Genomic DNA, 15,907 nt, shown 5'->3' on the forward strand with positions numbered 1-15,907 from the left:
TCTGGATCTTGCTAAATGCAACAGTAATCCGTCCAATCTCTCTGGCCTCACTTGACGCTTTTACTTCTGTCTCACGCGGCCCTACCATGGGGAAGTCTTTGGGCGGAGCCAATGACCTATTTCTGTCCAATAGCGTTCGGCAAAGGGCAGAGACTGACCTAATTTGGACCAATCGCAGCGAGACAAGGCTGCCGGTAGGCACCACTCGAGCGTGCCATGGCCATGTGCTCGCTTTGGAGAGCAGGAATCGTTCTTAAAGTGATAGGGAGATGTTTTGTTGCGGCCATAACACTGACCTTTTGGACCGAAGTAAATGTGATAATATTGATAATGATTTTGAATGATTTGTTTAATTTGTAACTGTCACACAAAATCACGACAGGGATCCGAATCCTTTAAATGACAGAGATAGCCCACACACCAAGTAGCATACAAGGAATTTATTGGTAAAATCTTTGAAAATAAATGAGGCTACTGAACATTGCAGAGCAATTCCATTCTTGTGTTGATTTAGGATTGGCTACAGGACCTGTGATCATAATCAATTAAACAGATATGTATGTTGGTCCACTAATCTCGTGGTTACTGGTTTAGCTTTTTGACTGACAGTAAAGTCAACCACGTGTTCCATCGTTTCCATCACCAGAACGGCCATTGCAAATTATGCAGGAGGCGACTTGCTATGGTGGTTGGGGTTTGAGAAGAGTAATCAACAACTCCTTCTGTGACTGTTTTGCGTATGAAGGGGAGGGGCTCATTAATGTTGTTTGGGGCGTTTTAGTAGGTGTGGATCATGAAAAATTGATCAGTTTCTCCCCCAGCGCCAATCCACAGTGAGCGGTGATGTCATGGGAGCGGCCCGTGTTCATTCCAGCTGACTCTAGCCGCGCCGCGCTTGGTTGCTTCCTTGCTGGCAGTTTACAGAAAGGGAGGGAGGGAGGGAGGGAGTGGGTGAAGGTGAACGACAAAAATAACGACAGAGAAAGAGGGAGGGAGAGAGAGAGCGACTAAGTGGGGAGAGGAAAACAAGGGACATCAACATCTATACTACTCTCATGTTGTTGGATATTATTTGACGAAGCCTTTTTCCCCCTTATCACCCCCCACCCTTTACCCCCCCCCTCCACCCCCAAACATACACTTATTTTCAACTTTCTCTATTATTGGATTTCTTTGAGTTTTGAGACTTTACGTAGGACTACACATCCAATGCTGTCCGTTATATTATAGGCATTTCTCCAAAAATCCATTTCAATTATCATTTTTCGCGGAATATTTTTGTTCAGGTCAAGAAGAAAATCAACTCCGTGCGATGCCTATTATCCTCAAATAAACGGACAATCATCAAAGCAAGGTATTTTTCGCGAAATCTGAGCGCTGATGTCCAACTTTGTTTATCTCAAAGATAGAGGCTGGGATAAGAGATTTATTAAAGGGCCCATTGCATCTGGCAAGATTATTGAATCGAACACTTATTTGACCATGGACATTTCTTTGAGGACATCATTTTCACTTTTGATTTCTTCATGGACATTTGGAAGCGCAATAGTTTATTGTTGATGTCAAGTTATATTTGATATGTCGAATGTCACTATTATTCTCTAGCACGTTCTTAATTCATATTTAGATAAACTATCAGTCGGTGTTCGAATGAGGTAAATAACAGTCGGTGTAGCAGTGTGTATCCAGCTGTCCGCCTTTTTAATCGTCACGTCACTGTGTTGTGAACCCGTTGACAGCCAGTCAATCGTTTGTGGATTAATCGGATAAATTCCGAGTTCATTCCACGGTGGGAATCAACGGCGTACCAATGTCTAGGCCGCTCACACAGCTCCTACCGCCTGACCTCCCGGCCGGAGCGAGCCCACAGTTCAGTACGGGTAACCTCGCGGGCAGTGTCCTGACCGGCGGACACTTGAACTCCATGGCCAGCCTCAAGACTCTCCTACAACTGCCCATCAAGGCTGACCAGCGAGCGAAAGACTGCTGTGCAATGAAAGGTGAGGTTTGTTTGTTTGTGTGTGTGTGGTGGGGGCAGGGAGGGAAGGAAGCGGAAAGTTCATGCATATCAAATGTTAAAATGAATAAATACACACACACAGGCTGGCCTGCAATCTTTGTTTTCATTCTGTTGGCTTGAATTCATGTTTATAAATATAAAGCGTATCGGTTTGACAATTCTTGCTTTGACTTGTATCATGCATTACTTATGGAAATAGGTTCATATTTTTTAAGACAACACAGCAACAAGACCACACACACAGATTTTATCCTTCAACAAATAGATTCAATAAGGTCATAGCTCATGATATTGATGTACACTGAGCGTACAAAACATTAGGAACACCTTCCTAATATTCAGTTGTACCCCCTTTTGCCCTCAGAACAGTCTCAATTCGTCAGGGCATGGACTCTACAAGGTGTCAAGTGTTCCACAGGGATGCTGGCCCATGTTGACTCATGCTTCCTACAGTTGTGTCATGTTGGCTGGATGTCCTTTGGGTTGTGGACCATTCTTTATACACACAGGAAACTGTTGAGCGTGAACAACCCAGCAGCGTTGCAGTTCTTGACCAACTCAAACGGGTGCGCCTGGCACCTACTACCATACCCCGTTCAAAGGCACTTACATTTGTCTTGCCCAATCACCTGCTGAATGGCACACACACACACAATCTCAAAACTGAAACATGATTATTTTTTAAACCTGACTCCTACCCTTAATCTACACTGATTGAAGTGACGTAAATAAGGGATTATTGCTTTCCCCTGGATTCACCTGGTCAGTCTATGTCAGGGAAAGAGCAGGTGTCTTTAATGTTTTGTACATTCAGTGTATAAAGATGTCTAACACCAGTTCTCAATCCAACAAACATTGATTTTCACACTAGAGCCATTTTAAGTGGTCAAATGTTAACTAAGCGCCGCTGTTGTTAAATGTAAAGTACACATTTGAGATTTCTGCCTAAATAGACATACCCAAAAGTATTATTTATCATAAGTGCCATAAGCAATACCTAATTCTATACTAATTCTTATACTGCCAGAAAGATTCAAGTCTCCCCTTTCTGGTAATTATTTTTTTTATAAATTGCTGAGGTGTAGTTACTTTTGAGGACACAATCTCAAATTTACAGTACATTTATGATGGAAATATAAAAAATCATGTATCATTTTTTTTCCAATTCAAGGGTTGCATGTTTCGTCACGATATTGTTTTGAACGTTTGCTTTGTACTGATGCCCAATTGAGCATTCTACTCAATGCATCGTCCATGAGCGCTGAAGATTTAATCATAAGTGCATTACATTGTCTTGGAAATACAATGCCATTCAAAGGGAGGCAATTCATTTGTAGGAAAACCTTTTGTCATCATTTTGATGTCGCCAGATTGACTTTAGAGGCAGTACAACGTTAGCTAAAATTGAGGGGAGGTCACCTGATTTTTAGCTACCTAAAGTTAGATTTGCTAGCTATTTTTTGGGATGAACTTTGCTTGCAAATGACAACATTGCCATCTGTCTAAAATACATTTGGCGACATGATAATGCTGGCAAAGTTGTTTCCTACTAAACATTTCACTACCTTACCAATGCCATCGTATTTCCAGGCACTATATTGTAATTTACACTAAACAGTCGTTAGCCTCTGTCCAGAATGACTGGGTTTATCACGATTTTAGGGCCCCACTATTGCGCCGCTGATAGAGGACGGCTTGAGAAATTTCCTGACCCTATAATATTCCACCTTTCCTATAACTGTGAAATAAATATGATCACACTTAGTGACAGTACAAAAATTGGCACCATTTCATATAAATGACTACGGAAAAGTTTCTGCCCAGCAAAGCAGAGACGCCATTTAAACGCCCGCTAACTCGTTACAAACTTCAAGCTATAAGCACAAAGTTGCTCTTTCAGCAATTGAAAGTGGCCCTGTTTTTAAGTTCTACAAAATTATTTTGTAAGTCGCAGCGAGACGCTACTGCTTTTACTGCAATCGCTAAGGCTTTCCCGTTTCGTATGTCGTGTTCATTGGAAGTGGAGCTACAAGGCTCACAGCCAGAGGATATTGATCCTTTGTCTGGATAGGCCAGAAAATGTGACGTGTCGCTCCCTAATGCAAATGATGGTGTTTGGTTTTCACATACTGCATCTCAGATGAGAGTGGAGAGAAGCATGCGGAGCGGGACAACCAGAGCTTTCATGGAGTGCACAGCCATTGATGTTACGCCGTTCACAGAGTGCTCTGTACACAACAATGACGGGCGGAACCGGTCCAGAACCACACAAAACCCCCTAAATAGGGGGACTTAACGTTTCAGTTGAATGGATGTCACAACCTCAGGCAGCATCTGTCTGGCTAACATCCTCCCCCTGGTGGCTATGTAGTTGAACAACGTCCCTCCACCATTTACATGGATGGTCTTTGTGTGAGAGATGATGCTGATCAAGACTGACAGCTCCTCCGATGGAGTCCGAGCACAAAGGGCCTACCAGCATCAAGTTCACCATCAGAACATGCATAGTCGTGGTGCATCACTAATGTTAAGGGATGGAGAAGGGTTTTATTACATGAGATGGAGTCTTGAGTCTTTTTTGCATCCGAGAGAGTTAGTTGCCTGTGGCTTCAATGCATGATACATTTCCCTTAAAACAAAAAAACTGTATATTCCTCTCCCTGGCATGCTTTGTTCTTCGCCCTCGTATACACCCACACGCTGTACGCATCTCTCCTCTCTCTCCCTCGTCTATTCTCCTCGCCATCCTCTAGCACGTTTACCATATCTCCTCATTCACTCCTCTTGCACTTCTCACATCTCCCTCACTCCCCCTTCACGTCTGTCTCTTCTCATCCATATTTTTTTCTTTGCATTGCACATCTCTCTGTTCTCTCCTTCTCTCTCCTCTCCCATTATCACCCCTCCTCCTATTTGCACTCCCTCTTATTTCTCTCCTCACCCTTCATTATCATCTGCTGTATCTCCTCTCATCCCCCAATATCGCCCTATCAGCCATCTCTCCTCCTATTTGAATCTCTTTAATCTCCACTCCTCTTCCCTTTCCTCTCCCTTATCAACCCATCTCCTTTTATATTCATTCCCTCTGTCTCGTTTTACTGTCTCCATTCCCTGTCATTACTCCTCTGTTCCTTCTCCCCCTCTCTGATTTGACGTTGCTTTCCCTTCCCTTTCTCCCCTCTCATTTCTCCTGTCTTTTCTATCCTCTCTCCTGTCAGTCTTTCTTATTCTGCATTCCCCTTTTCTTTCTCCACTTCCTCTCTCTCTTGCATCCTACATGTCCCTCTCCGTGTGTGTGCGTGCTGACAATAATGTGCTGTGCTGTCCAGAGCCACCAGTACAGCCCCGGGTGTGATCGTCACACTATCAATCAGGCCTGTCACCCTTTCCCCTACCGCTTCTACCATGTCTCTGTGAAACCCTCTACCTAGCTCTCAGCGGGGTCCCACTGATGGTCATCCTCCATTTTTGGGCCCCCTCTCCTTGCTCATTAATCTGATTAATCTGATTCCCCTTATTACCCCCTCCAACTCAAGGGGTTGAGGGCTGAGACGCCAGACGATGCCACTTCTGCTAATAGTTTTAGCATAGCATCTCATTCTTTCTTCATAATGTTAGCATATCATCTCACTCTTTCCTCATGATGTTAGCTTAGCATCTCACTTCTTCATGATGTCAGAGTAGCATTTCAGTCCACCTTCATGATATTTGCATAGCATCTCACTCCCTTCCTCACATTATTCAGCCAGCCTGTGTTTGAATAGGAAGACTGCTGCCACTGTTGCTGATGCATCCATGTAATGGCGGTTGGTTGCCTGCAAAGCTGATAAGGGCATGAGGCTCGCAGGCAGATTATGTGATGATAAGAGACATCAGTGATGAACACTGAAGAGGCTGGATTGTTGCACTCAATGGCCCTTCTCTCTCTCTCTCTCTCTCTCTCGCTATCTCTTCTTCTCCTCATTGTTCTCTCTCTTTTATTCCCTCTTTTTCTCTCTTTATTTCATGCTCGCTCTCTCTCCATCTCTCTTCTCTCCATCTTTTTTTCTCTTCCTCCCAATCTCCCGCTAACAGACAAAGACAAGCCCCAGGACTCGGACACCATGGGTGGGGGCCCAGGCGGTCGGCCTTCCCAGTCGGCTTTCCTGGGGCCCCATCTGTGGGAGCGCACGCTACCCTGCAGCGACGGTGGCCTCTTCCAGCTGCAGTACATGGACCTGGAGGAGTTCCTGACTGAGAACGGCATGGCCATGCACAGCAAAGGTGGCAATGGCTCCAGCGCCAGCGCCCAGGTGCCCTCGCAGAGCTCTCTGCAGTCGGCCGTGCCCAACCAGAGCTCCCAGTGCCCGCCGTCCTCCCCTCCGCTATGTTCTTCTTCATCATCCTCCATGTCCTCCTCATCTTCCTCCTCCTCGCTGCTGGGCCTGGACAACGGGCCGCCACCACCAAACGGACTGCCAGGCATGATGGGAGGGCCCGAGTGCCTACGTGGTTAGTAGGGTGTGTGGTTAAAGAGGGGAGGGTGTGGGTGGGGGTCCAGGTATGTGTGTGTGTGTTTGATTGTGTCCATGCGAGTGTTTTGTTTCTTTTTGACCATATGTTTTCATGTTTTTCGTTGGTGTGTCAAATCAAATCGCATTTTATTTTGTCAGATACACGTGTTTAGCAGATGTTTTTGCGGGTATAGTGAAATGCTTGTGTTTCTAGCTCCAGCAGTGCAGTAATATCTAATAAGTAATATCTAACAATTTCACAACAATAAACGCACACAAAACGGAGCAAATCTTGTGTGTGGAAGATCGACAATGTTGCAAGATGACTGGAACCGTCATTGCGGTAGTTGCACCCTCCTCAACATGACCTAGGTCGGCATTGGTTGGTGGAGGAAAACACGGCAGTTTGTGGAGCTCAAAGGCAAAAGCAAGTATATAGGAGAGCCACTGGAACGGCTTTGTGTTTTATTTGTCTAGTGTGAAATTGGTGGCATGATGCTGGCGGAAGATGTTACATTAGCAGAAGCTATATAAAAAGACAGGGTATCGTCTCAAGCTAGTCCAATAGACTTTTCACTGCCCTTTCATTTTGAGACTCTAGCGCCTTCTGGTGGCATTTTCTCAACAACGCATAATATTGTATACTACCTGCATAAAGTACATTTTAGTTTTCAAAACTACAAGCACATGCTACAATAACCATCAAGGTGTACCCTTTCCATGCATACTAAATGTTTGCACTTTGACCTATATTGTAGACTCCATGGGTTGCAGGGGCAGATTCTTATGACATTGCCAGCAGTAAGATTTTAGTTTGATTTTCCAAAAAGACAAGGACTGTAGCCCTCAAATAGTTATGCTACTTTCTATTTTCTGACAAAACATTCTTGCCCGATCTTGGTACTGGGTCCACGACAACCGCTCAGAGTTTACAAATACAGATCTGCTAAATCAGTGTAACACAAACACACTACATTTATAACGAGAACCTACACGGATTAGTTAGAGAACAGGAAAGACCATCAGAGTTACACCGTAGCTTAGAGAAATAAACAAATGCATCAATCGTAGAAATGGTTGAGGTTAACGTAAGAACTCCCCTCTTTTGCCACATGGATTCATTTGAATGAAATGTGGAGATGAAAGGGTTATTTTTAGGAAGACTCTGCAGTACAGTCAACAGAGAGAGAGAGAGAGAGAGAGCAAGAGAGCTGTCATTTCTCTCCCTCACTCTCTCCCCTCCCTCTCTCACACGCTTGGGCCATGTGCAGGCATCACGTCACGTGCCGATGCAGAGAGCAATGGAGTGAGAGATGGGAAGGGTGGGGCGTACGAAGAGGGAGGGGTTGGAGGGAGACATAGAGGGGGAGTAAAGCAGTGAGAGAGAGATAGATAGCATTGCATAAGACTAGCCTAGCATAAAGAAGCAGAGAGATTTACATTGCAGAGATAACGCCACCATGTCGCCATACCAGTGTCTTTACACACTGAGCAACATTGTGACATAACATTTCATGTTGTTGACAAGGACTGAGGCAAACACTGCTGTGAAATGAAAGGTGAGGTGTATTGTTTGTGTGTGATTGGGGGGGGTAGTTTGTCCAATGGATACTTAGGAAGGAAGAATTCTGTGTATATTTTAAATATAAGGTAGAGGGAGGTGGTGGTATGTTGGGCGGGGTAGGGGTTGGAGGGGTATTGTAGGGAACTGTCTTTGTGGTGGCTATGGAGCAAGGGGACTGGGGAATGGATTTTATGTAACACACTTCCTACATTCCATTTCAGCATTGCATTTCCTCAAGTGTTTTTGAAAGACAGAGCACAATCAAACAATTGTTGCCAACAAGACTGATTTCCCCAGAGAATGCAATAATCAATAACACCAAGACCAATATTTAATTGAAATGTAAAATGAAATGGCTATGTTATAGCTAATTTATGGATGTATAGGGAATGTATTGGTTGACTTCCAGAGAGCAGCTGGTCTTGATTAGGCTATAACCTTGACCAAAAGCTGCTGTGGCCATAGCTATAGCTCATATTACACCTCAGGGAAATAAAACAATGTAGTGAAGGCCTAATAAATTGCTGTCTAATTTCATTGGTTAAAGTGGAGTGGTGAAAAAATAATAACAAATTAATAGTGTGTTTTGGATTATGAACGCTTTAAAATCCTGCTTAGAAGTGTTACCTGGAAAATGAACATGTGTTGCTATCAAATGTATGTTAAAGGAGTTGGTTCACTATTTTACAACTTGATGATAGATGGTTCCTCACCCTGAAAGTAGTCTATGGGCCAGGAGAAACTGTAATCAGGTTTCTTTAAACAGCCACTACAAACTTCAGCTAACTTTAGACAACACAAGCTAACAATCAATGGAAGTAATGGGAGCATGTGTGTTTTATTTTATTATGGCAAAATCCCCTTTAAGCAACAGCAAACTAAATATGGAGTGGATGTTAAATTGATTTCAGGGGATTTGGACATTAGTTTTTGTAAACATGCTCACATGCCCCCCCCCCCCCCCCCCCCCATCACTTCCATTCACTCTTAGCTTGTGGTGACTAAGGATAGCTGAAGGGTTTAGTGGCTGTTCTAAAGAAAACCAAACCTTGGATTACATGGACTACTTTCAGGGTGATGAACCATCTAACATCAAGTTGTAAAATATTGAACTACTCCTTTAAAGATAACACTATATTTCCCTCAGTTAGTAAAATATGTATGACATTGATCAAAGGTTAAAGAGGGGAGAGCGAGAGCAATGGCCATACGCAAGCTCATTGCTGTGTGTAGAAGGTTGTTTACACAGCAGCACTGTTCTTGGATCAGTTTCAACTTTTTTGCCCAAAATGGTTGTTATTAGGATTGGGCTTTGGTGTCGTCTTATCCTGGATCAGCCAGCTCAACCACATGACTGACTGATTGATGTAGCCTATGCTTCCACCTGGTGGACGATCTGTATCACTGCAGCCACCATGCAGCAGCCAGTTTATAAACGAGTGATGTTGCCATATACACAGAAATAACAAATCCCCTTTACCTTGTTCTCTGCATGCTGGAGGCTTTGACCCTTCACCCTCGCCACGGTGTGAAGCATGTGACCAACCAAAAGTTTTGCTTTTGTTGGCCTCTCTCATTATAGGTGGCCAGGTCATGCCTCCAGACCTCTCGCCCTCCTCCACCACCTCCTCCTCCTCCTGCCTCCCCGGGCCGCCAGGAGGCTCACTGGTCGCCAACGGCACCGCTGACGTCATGGTGAACTTTGACCCGGACCCGGCGGACGTGGCGCTGTCCAGCGTGCCGGGCCAGGAGGCCTTCGACCCCCGGAGGCACCGCTTCTCGGACGAGGAGCTCAAGCCACAGCCCATGATCAAGAAAGCCCGCAAGATGCTGGTCCCAGATGAGCAGAAGGTACTACATTTCTTGCGATTCTTGGCTTTACACGTAGTTTTCCCCTGAGAAGCTTCAAGGTAAAGTTAGCAATATGATGTCGTCATACGTAGCGGGGGCAACTTCCTGCTTACTCAAGTGAATGACAATGGGGGCATGCCTCAAGGAAGGGCACACATTGGGGAGGGGCAAAAGTGGAAAGTTTGAACTGGCGTGTAGATATGCACGCAATAAATAACGAGGTAAGAAACTCTCATATTGCTATCGGTGGAGTAGCTAATTGTGACGGCATTGTTATTAAGGAACACACTTTGATGAAAATATTTCTGTACAGTTGAAGTCGGAAGTTTACATACACTTAGGTTGGAGTCATTCAAACTCGTTTTTCAACCACTCCACACATTTCTTGTGAACAAACTATAGTCGGTTAGGACATCTACTTTGTACAAGTCATTTTTCTAACAATTGTTTACAGGCAGATTATTTCACTTATAATTCACCGTATCGCAATTCCAGTGGGTCAGAAGTTTAAATACACTAAGTTGACTGTGCCTTTAAACAGCTTGGAAAATTCCAGAAAATGATGTCATGGCTTTAGAAACTTCTGATAGGCTAATTGACATTATTTGAGTCAATTGGAGGTGTACCTGTGGATGTATTTCAAGGCCTACCTTCAAACTCAGTGCCTCTTTGCTTGACACCATGAGAAAATAAAAAAAAAATCAGCCAAGACCTCAGAAAATAAATGGTTCATCCTTGGGAGCAATTTCCAAACGCCTGAAGGTACCACGTTCATCTGTACAAACAATAGTACGCAAGTATAAACACCATGGGAACACGCAGCCGTCATACCGCTCAGGAAGGAGACGCGTTCTGTCTCCTAGAGATGAATGTACTTTTGTGTGAAAAGTGCAAATCAATCCCAGGGTACAAAAGTATCTATGAACCCAAGCATACTTCCAAAGCTATGGCTTAAGGACAACAAAGTCAAGGTATTGGAGTGGCCATCACAAAGCCCTGACCTCAATCCTATAGAAAATATGTGGGAAGAACTGAAAGTGTGTGTGAGAAAGGATGCCTACAAACCTGACTCAGTTACACCAGCTCTGTCAGGAGGAATGGGCCAAAATTCACCCAACTTATTGTGGGAAGCTTGTGGAAGGCTACCCGAAACGTTTGACCCAAGTTAAACAATTTAAAGGCAATGCTACCAAATACTAATTGAGTGCATGTAAACTTCTGACCCACTGGGAATGTGATGAAATAAATAAAAGCTGAAATAAATCATTCTCTCAACTGTTATACTGAGTTTAAAGGCATTTGGCTAAGGTGTATGTAAACTTCAGACTTCAACTGTACATGCTTCAAGTGTGCAACTACAATGCTCAGCTTTGACACCTCCCCCTTCCCATCACAAAACTGACCCTTCTTGCCCTTCTCCCCCCCCCCCCCCCCCCCCCCCACACACCCCCACAACACGCCTCTACTTTGCCGTGACACCCGCAGGACGACAAGTACTGGAGCCGGCGCTACAAGAACAACGAGGCGGCCAAGCGCTCACGTGACGCCCGGCGCCTCAAGGAGAACCAGATCACGGTGCGCGCCGCCTTCCTGGAGCGAGAGAACGCTGCTCTCAGACAGGAAATGGCCGACATGCACAAGGAGCTGGGCCGCTGCCGCAACATCCTCAACAAGTTCGAGAGCCGACACGGAGACTTGTGAGGAAGAAGAAGAGGATGAAGGGCGGAGGAGGGAGAGGGTTAGAAGGCAGCCACAACATTGGCAGCACTTTAGTTGAGGGGGTGCGCGTACGGCCTACGTAGACGTGACGTGAGCATTGTATGACACCTGGCGTAAAGCATCCGTGTTGTGAGTAACCCGGAGTGTTGTAGTGAGTGCAGCCTTCATTTTGTGTATCTGTGCTATGCAGGTTTCACTTCCCGTGTCTCTTTGACAGGTTGCGTCGTGATGTCATTCAGTGTTTATATCAGGTGCGTTGCAGTGGTTTTTTTTTTTTCCTTCGGGGTAATGCTCAGGCCATACGCGCACCCATTCAGATGGGTGTGTTCAAATCATACAGATCACAGACAACTAATGTTTTTAAGCTAAAGGCAAGGAGACAAGCCAGGGGAGGACAGATGTGTACTTTTCTTCTATGACTAAACATGTGTATCTTTTAACTGTACTGAGCAGGGAGGGAGGCATGGGCCAACTAGAAAACAGAGGATGAGCTATAATCTAGAGGAGGAGGATGAGGAGAGGTAGGCAGAAGAGAGGAAAGCAAAGAGATTTCAACATAGGAAAACTGTATATTTTTATATTTGCAAAGACAGCTCAGAGGAGATTTTGGAAATAATCTTTTGTATATTTTATATATGGGTGAGTTTAGTAGAGAGATGGGGGGGGGGCTATAAGAAGATGTTTTAACAACAGGGTAGATTGATAAATTATATATTTTGAATTTAGAAGTTGTTCACAACCATCCCGGTTGAGGGACATTGATCCCGAAGAGGTTTTTAAGATTGACCCTTCTGAGGTCGTAATAATAGAGAATGTATAATGGTTGTATCCAGGGATAACATGGCGGCGAGAGAGGAGATGCATCTTAGTAAATGATTGTGGACATGAACAGGTCGAAGGTTAAATAAACATTGTATAGTTTAAATAGTGTTCTTGTGGGTTTGTTCAAGCACTTAAAGGATTTTTTTTTTCTCACTCCCAGCACCACCTCGACATCAACATATGTGAAAATGGCGTGTTTCTATTTTTTGTAGTAAAATAAATAGAGGAAGTTAAGTGTTTCCAATTAGATCAGAAACCAGTCAGGCAATGCCTGCTCATAATTGGTTAAAAATCACACGATGCACACCGAAGATGTCATTGGAGGAAACACATCTTTAGAAACGCGCAATTTTCACATATGTTGATGTTGGGGTGGTGCCGGAGAGGATGAATATGAAAAGTGGCGGAGTTATCTTCTCTTTGATTCCTTTCTTGAATGAAATCCTATTTAATTGTGTGTCTGGCAGTGAGGGGGAGAGAGAGAGAGAGAATTTATTGAAACGCTGCAGTCGGTGATCCATCATGAGAACAGCTGCATACGCACTGATGTTTGTGAATAAATATTGGTCAAATGTGTTGCCAGGTATTCATCTCGATGGGTGAATATGTTTGGCTCTGGCGCAAACACAGACAGACACACACCACAAACAAACAGGACTAGACAAACGGTGCCATAACCTGGACCAGTGACTACGTATGCATTTTCACATTACACACACACACATGCACGCCTGCAAGTACGTGCGCGCACACACACACACTCTTTTTTCAAATCAAGTATAAAGCCCTTCTTACGTCAGCTGATGTCTGAAAGTGTTGTACATAAACCCCGCCTAAAACCCCCAAAAGCAAGCAATGCAGATGTAGAAGCACGGTGGCTAGGAAAAAACTCCCTAGAAAGGCCAGAACCTAGGAAGAAACCTAGAGAGGAACCAGGCTATGAGGGGTGACCAGTCCTCTATTTGACCCTGAAAGAAAGCTGGACCTTGAAACACAGGGCTGGTGTACGATAGCGCACAACCTGTCAAGGCAAATAACACTTCATCACTTTCCACAGCATATGCTGGGAATTTGTCTCTCTCTCTCTCCCTCATCCTTGATCCATTGTGAAGTGTGAAACTGGTTGAGAATGGATTGCCCAGGTTAAGTTGGCAGTGTTCAGCATGAACCGGAGCATGCTGCCACTTAACACACCCCGAGTTTGATTATAATGATGATTATTACTGTGGACTATATATGGTGCTCAACCTGTTCCTCCATCTGAACATACACAACCCAACACAGTAACTGAACTGCCTATAGCCTTTTATTTATTTTGAATTTATTCTTTATTCTGTGTGTCGTATTGTAAGAGTAAGTCCCGTATAGAGTGACACACAAAAGAGTATGTCTATACCTCTCCTAAACAACTTAACCCAGTGACACAATGCACCCTTATGCACCATAAACAACTTAACCCAGTGAAACAATGCACCCTTATGCACCATAAACAACTTAACCCAGTGAGACGATGCACCCTTATGCACCATAAACAACTTAACCCAGTGAAACAATGCACCCTTATGCACCATAAACAACTTAACCCAGTGAAACAATGCACCCTTATGCACCATAAACAACTTAACCCAGTGAAACAATGCACCCTTATGCACCATACACAACTTAACCCAGTGAAACAATGCACCCTTATGCACCATAAACAATTTAACCCAGTGAAACAATGCACCCTTATGCACCATAAACAACTTAACCCAGTGAAACAATGCACCCTTATGCACCATACACAACTTAACCCAGTGAAACAATGCACCCTTATGCACCATACACATGTACAATAAAATACTACAGCTATTCTCTCACTAGATATGTGTGTGTGTATATAATATATCCTTGATCATATAATATGATATATCCGTGACTATAGATGTAATAATACACATAGCTTGAATATATAAATGCAGTATAAGATGATTGGAATCATTGTCAATTTCTCAGGCTTTCTGGGGGACAAAAAAAACCAACAACAAACTCTTACGATAAATCTTAACTTTGATGACAGAAGTTGTGATTCTTACTTTATTTTTCTTCTCCGGGTTGTCCGGATACATTTTGGAGCTGGCCCATTGTGGAGCTGGCCCATTGTGGAGCTGGCCCATTGTGGAGCTGGCCCATTTTGGAGCTGGCCCATTTTGGAGCTGGCCCATTTTGGCAGTACAATTATGTAGAGTTCGATGGAAATCTACTGCGTACGACCAACTCACCTTGGGAGGGATGTTCTAGTTCAACCAGTTCTGGATTTGAAGGTCTTTGTTGATTTCAGACATAGCATTCAATGTTATTTTTTAAATGATTCTTATTATTACAGTTCTGATTGCTAGTATTATCGTTGTTGTTGTTGTTATTATTACTCTTATATTTATTTTCCTTGCTACAACTTTTAAGGGAGAATGCAGTTCTCATTTTATCTCCCTTGTATTTTTCAAGACCATCTTTACTCGACTTTATTTTCTATGAGCCTGTTCACTATCGGCACCATCCAATGAGACTGTACAAAGCTCCAGGTGCACTGTGGGGACTGTAGGCTTGTCCGTGTGTTTTGTATTTGAACAAAAGCTGAAACGACCACAAACTATGGACTTGAAACCCTGGAAGACTACATCTCCCAGCAGCAGGCTTCTAACACAGTCCATCTTTTGATGGACAAAGAAGCAACTTTTTGATACCTGGAACTTGTTTGCAGAAACAAACTTTTGACAGTGATATTTTTCTATGTGTCTGTATATGCATACTGCAACTTTTTGTGGGCATTTGTAGCCCATCCTCACAGTGATGGTATGCTACTAAACGGCATTGCGGGTAATGTGCACAGGATATTTTCCCTTCCCCATGTGGATTACAAACTACTCCCTGTTGTGACTGTTATAAATAAACTACAAGTCACATGAGCACACCACTACCCATTTGCCCCAGTAATGTCTACTTATCCTGCCTATAAGGATGCTGAGGAATGTGATCTGGCTTTTCCCGAAAACACCAATAAAGACTCATCCTTACTCATTGAGAACGCTTTTGTGGTGTCTTGTATGTTGTCGTGATTTTCTATCTTCTCTTTGTGTGAAACTGCAGTGAATCGAAGTCACACAGCATCAGAAAGTACAACAGAGCTCCAATGGGGGGCACTAAGGCCCATTTAACATGGCGCTATTCTCCAGACCATATTAGACATCATAAAATGGCGGCCCGACGCTCCCAATGCCACCTGTGACCAGTGGGCTGGTTCAGCTGTTCGTCGACATGGATTGCGTCAAGCAGTCCCCCACGTAACCCCATCTGCCATCTGTCCAATCAGTAGCAGCAGCAACAACATACCACCACACAGGTGTTAACTAACATGGGTTAAAATGATAGATCCACACGGACTCCCAGAGCATCTGTTTT

General features: G+C 43.9%; 1 protein-coding gene across 1 annotated transcript; it reads left to right on the plus strand.

Moving 5' to 3' along the window:
• Window positions 1-622: 622 nt before the first annotated feature.
• Window positions 623-12,572, plus strand: LOC110496179 (transcription factor HLF). Its single transcript, XM_036952718.2, has 4 exons — window positions 623-2,000; window positions 6,095-6,511; window positions 9,660-9,928; window positions 11,414-12,572. Exons 1-4 carry the CDS (start codon window positions 1,811-1,813, stop codon window positions 11,627-11,629), a joined length of 1,092 nt encoding a protein of 363 aa, XP_036808613.1. The 5' UTR covers window positions 623-1,810; the 3' UTR covers window positions 11,630-12,572.
• The last annotated feature ends 3,335 nt before the right edge of the window (window positions 12,573-15,907 follow it).

Source organism: Oncorhynchus mykiss, chromosome 18 (assembly GCF_057628025.1).
Source record: "Oncorhynchus mykiss isolate SJ-2025 chromosome 18, ASM5762802v1, whole genome shotgun sequence".
Taxonomy (NCBI): Eukaryota; Metazoa; Chordata; class Actinopteri; order Salmoniformes; family Salmonidae; genus Oncorhynchus; species Oncorhynchus mykiss.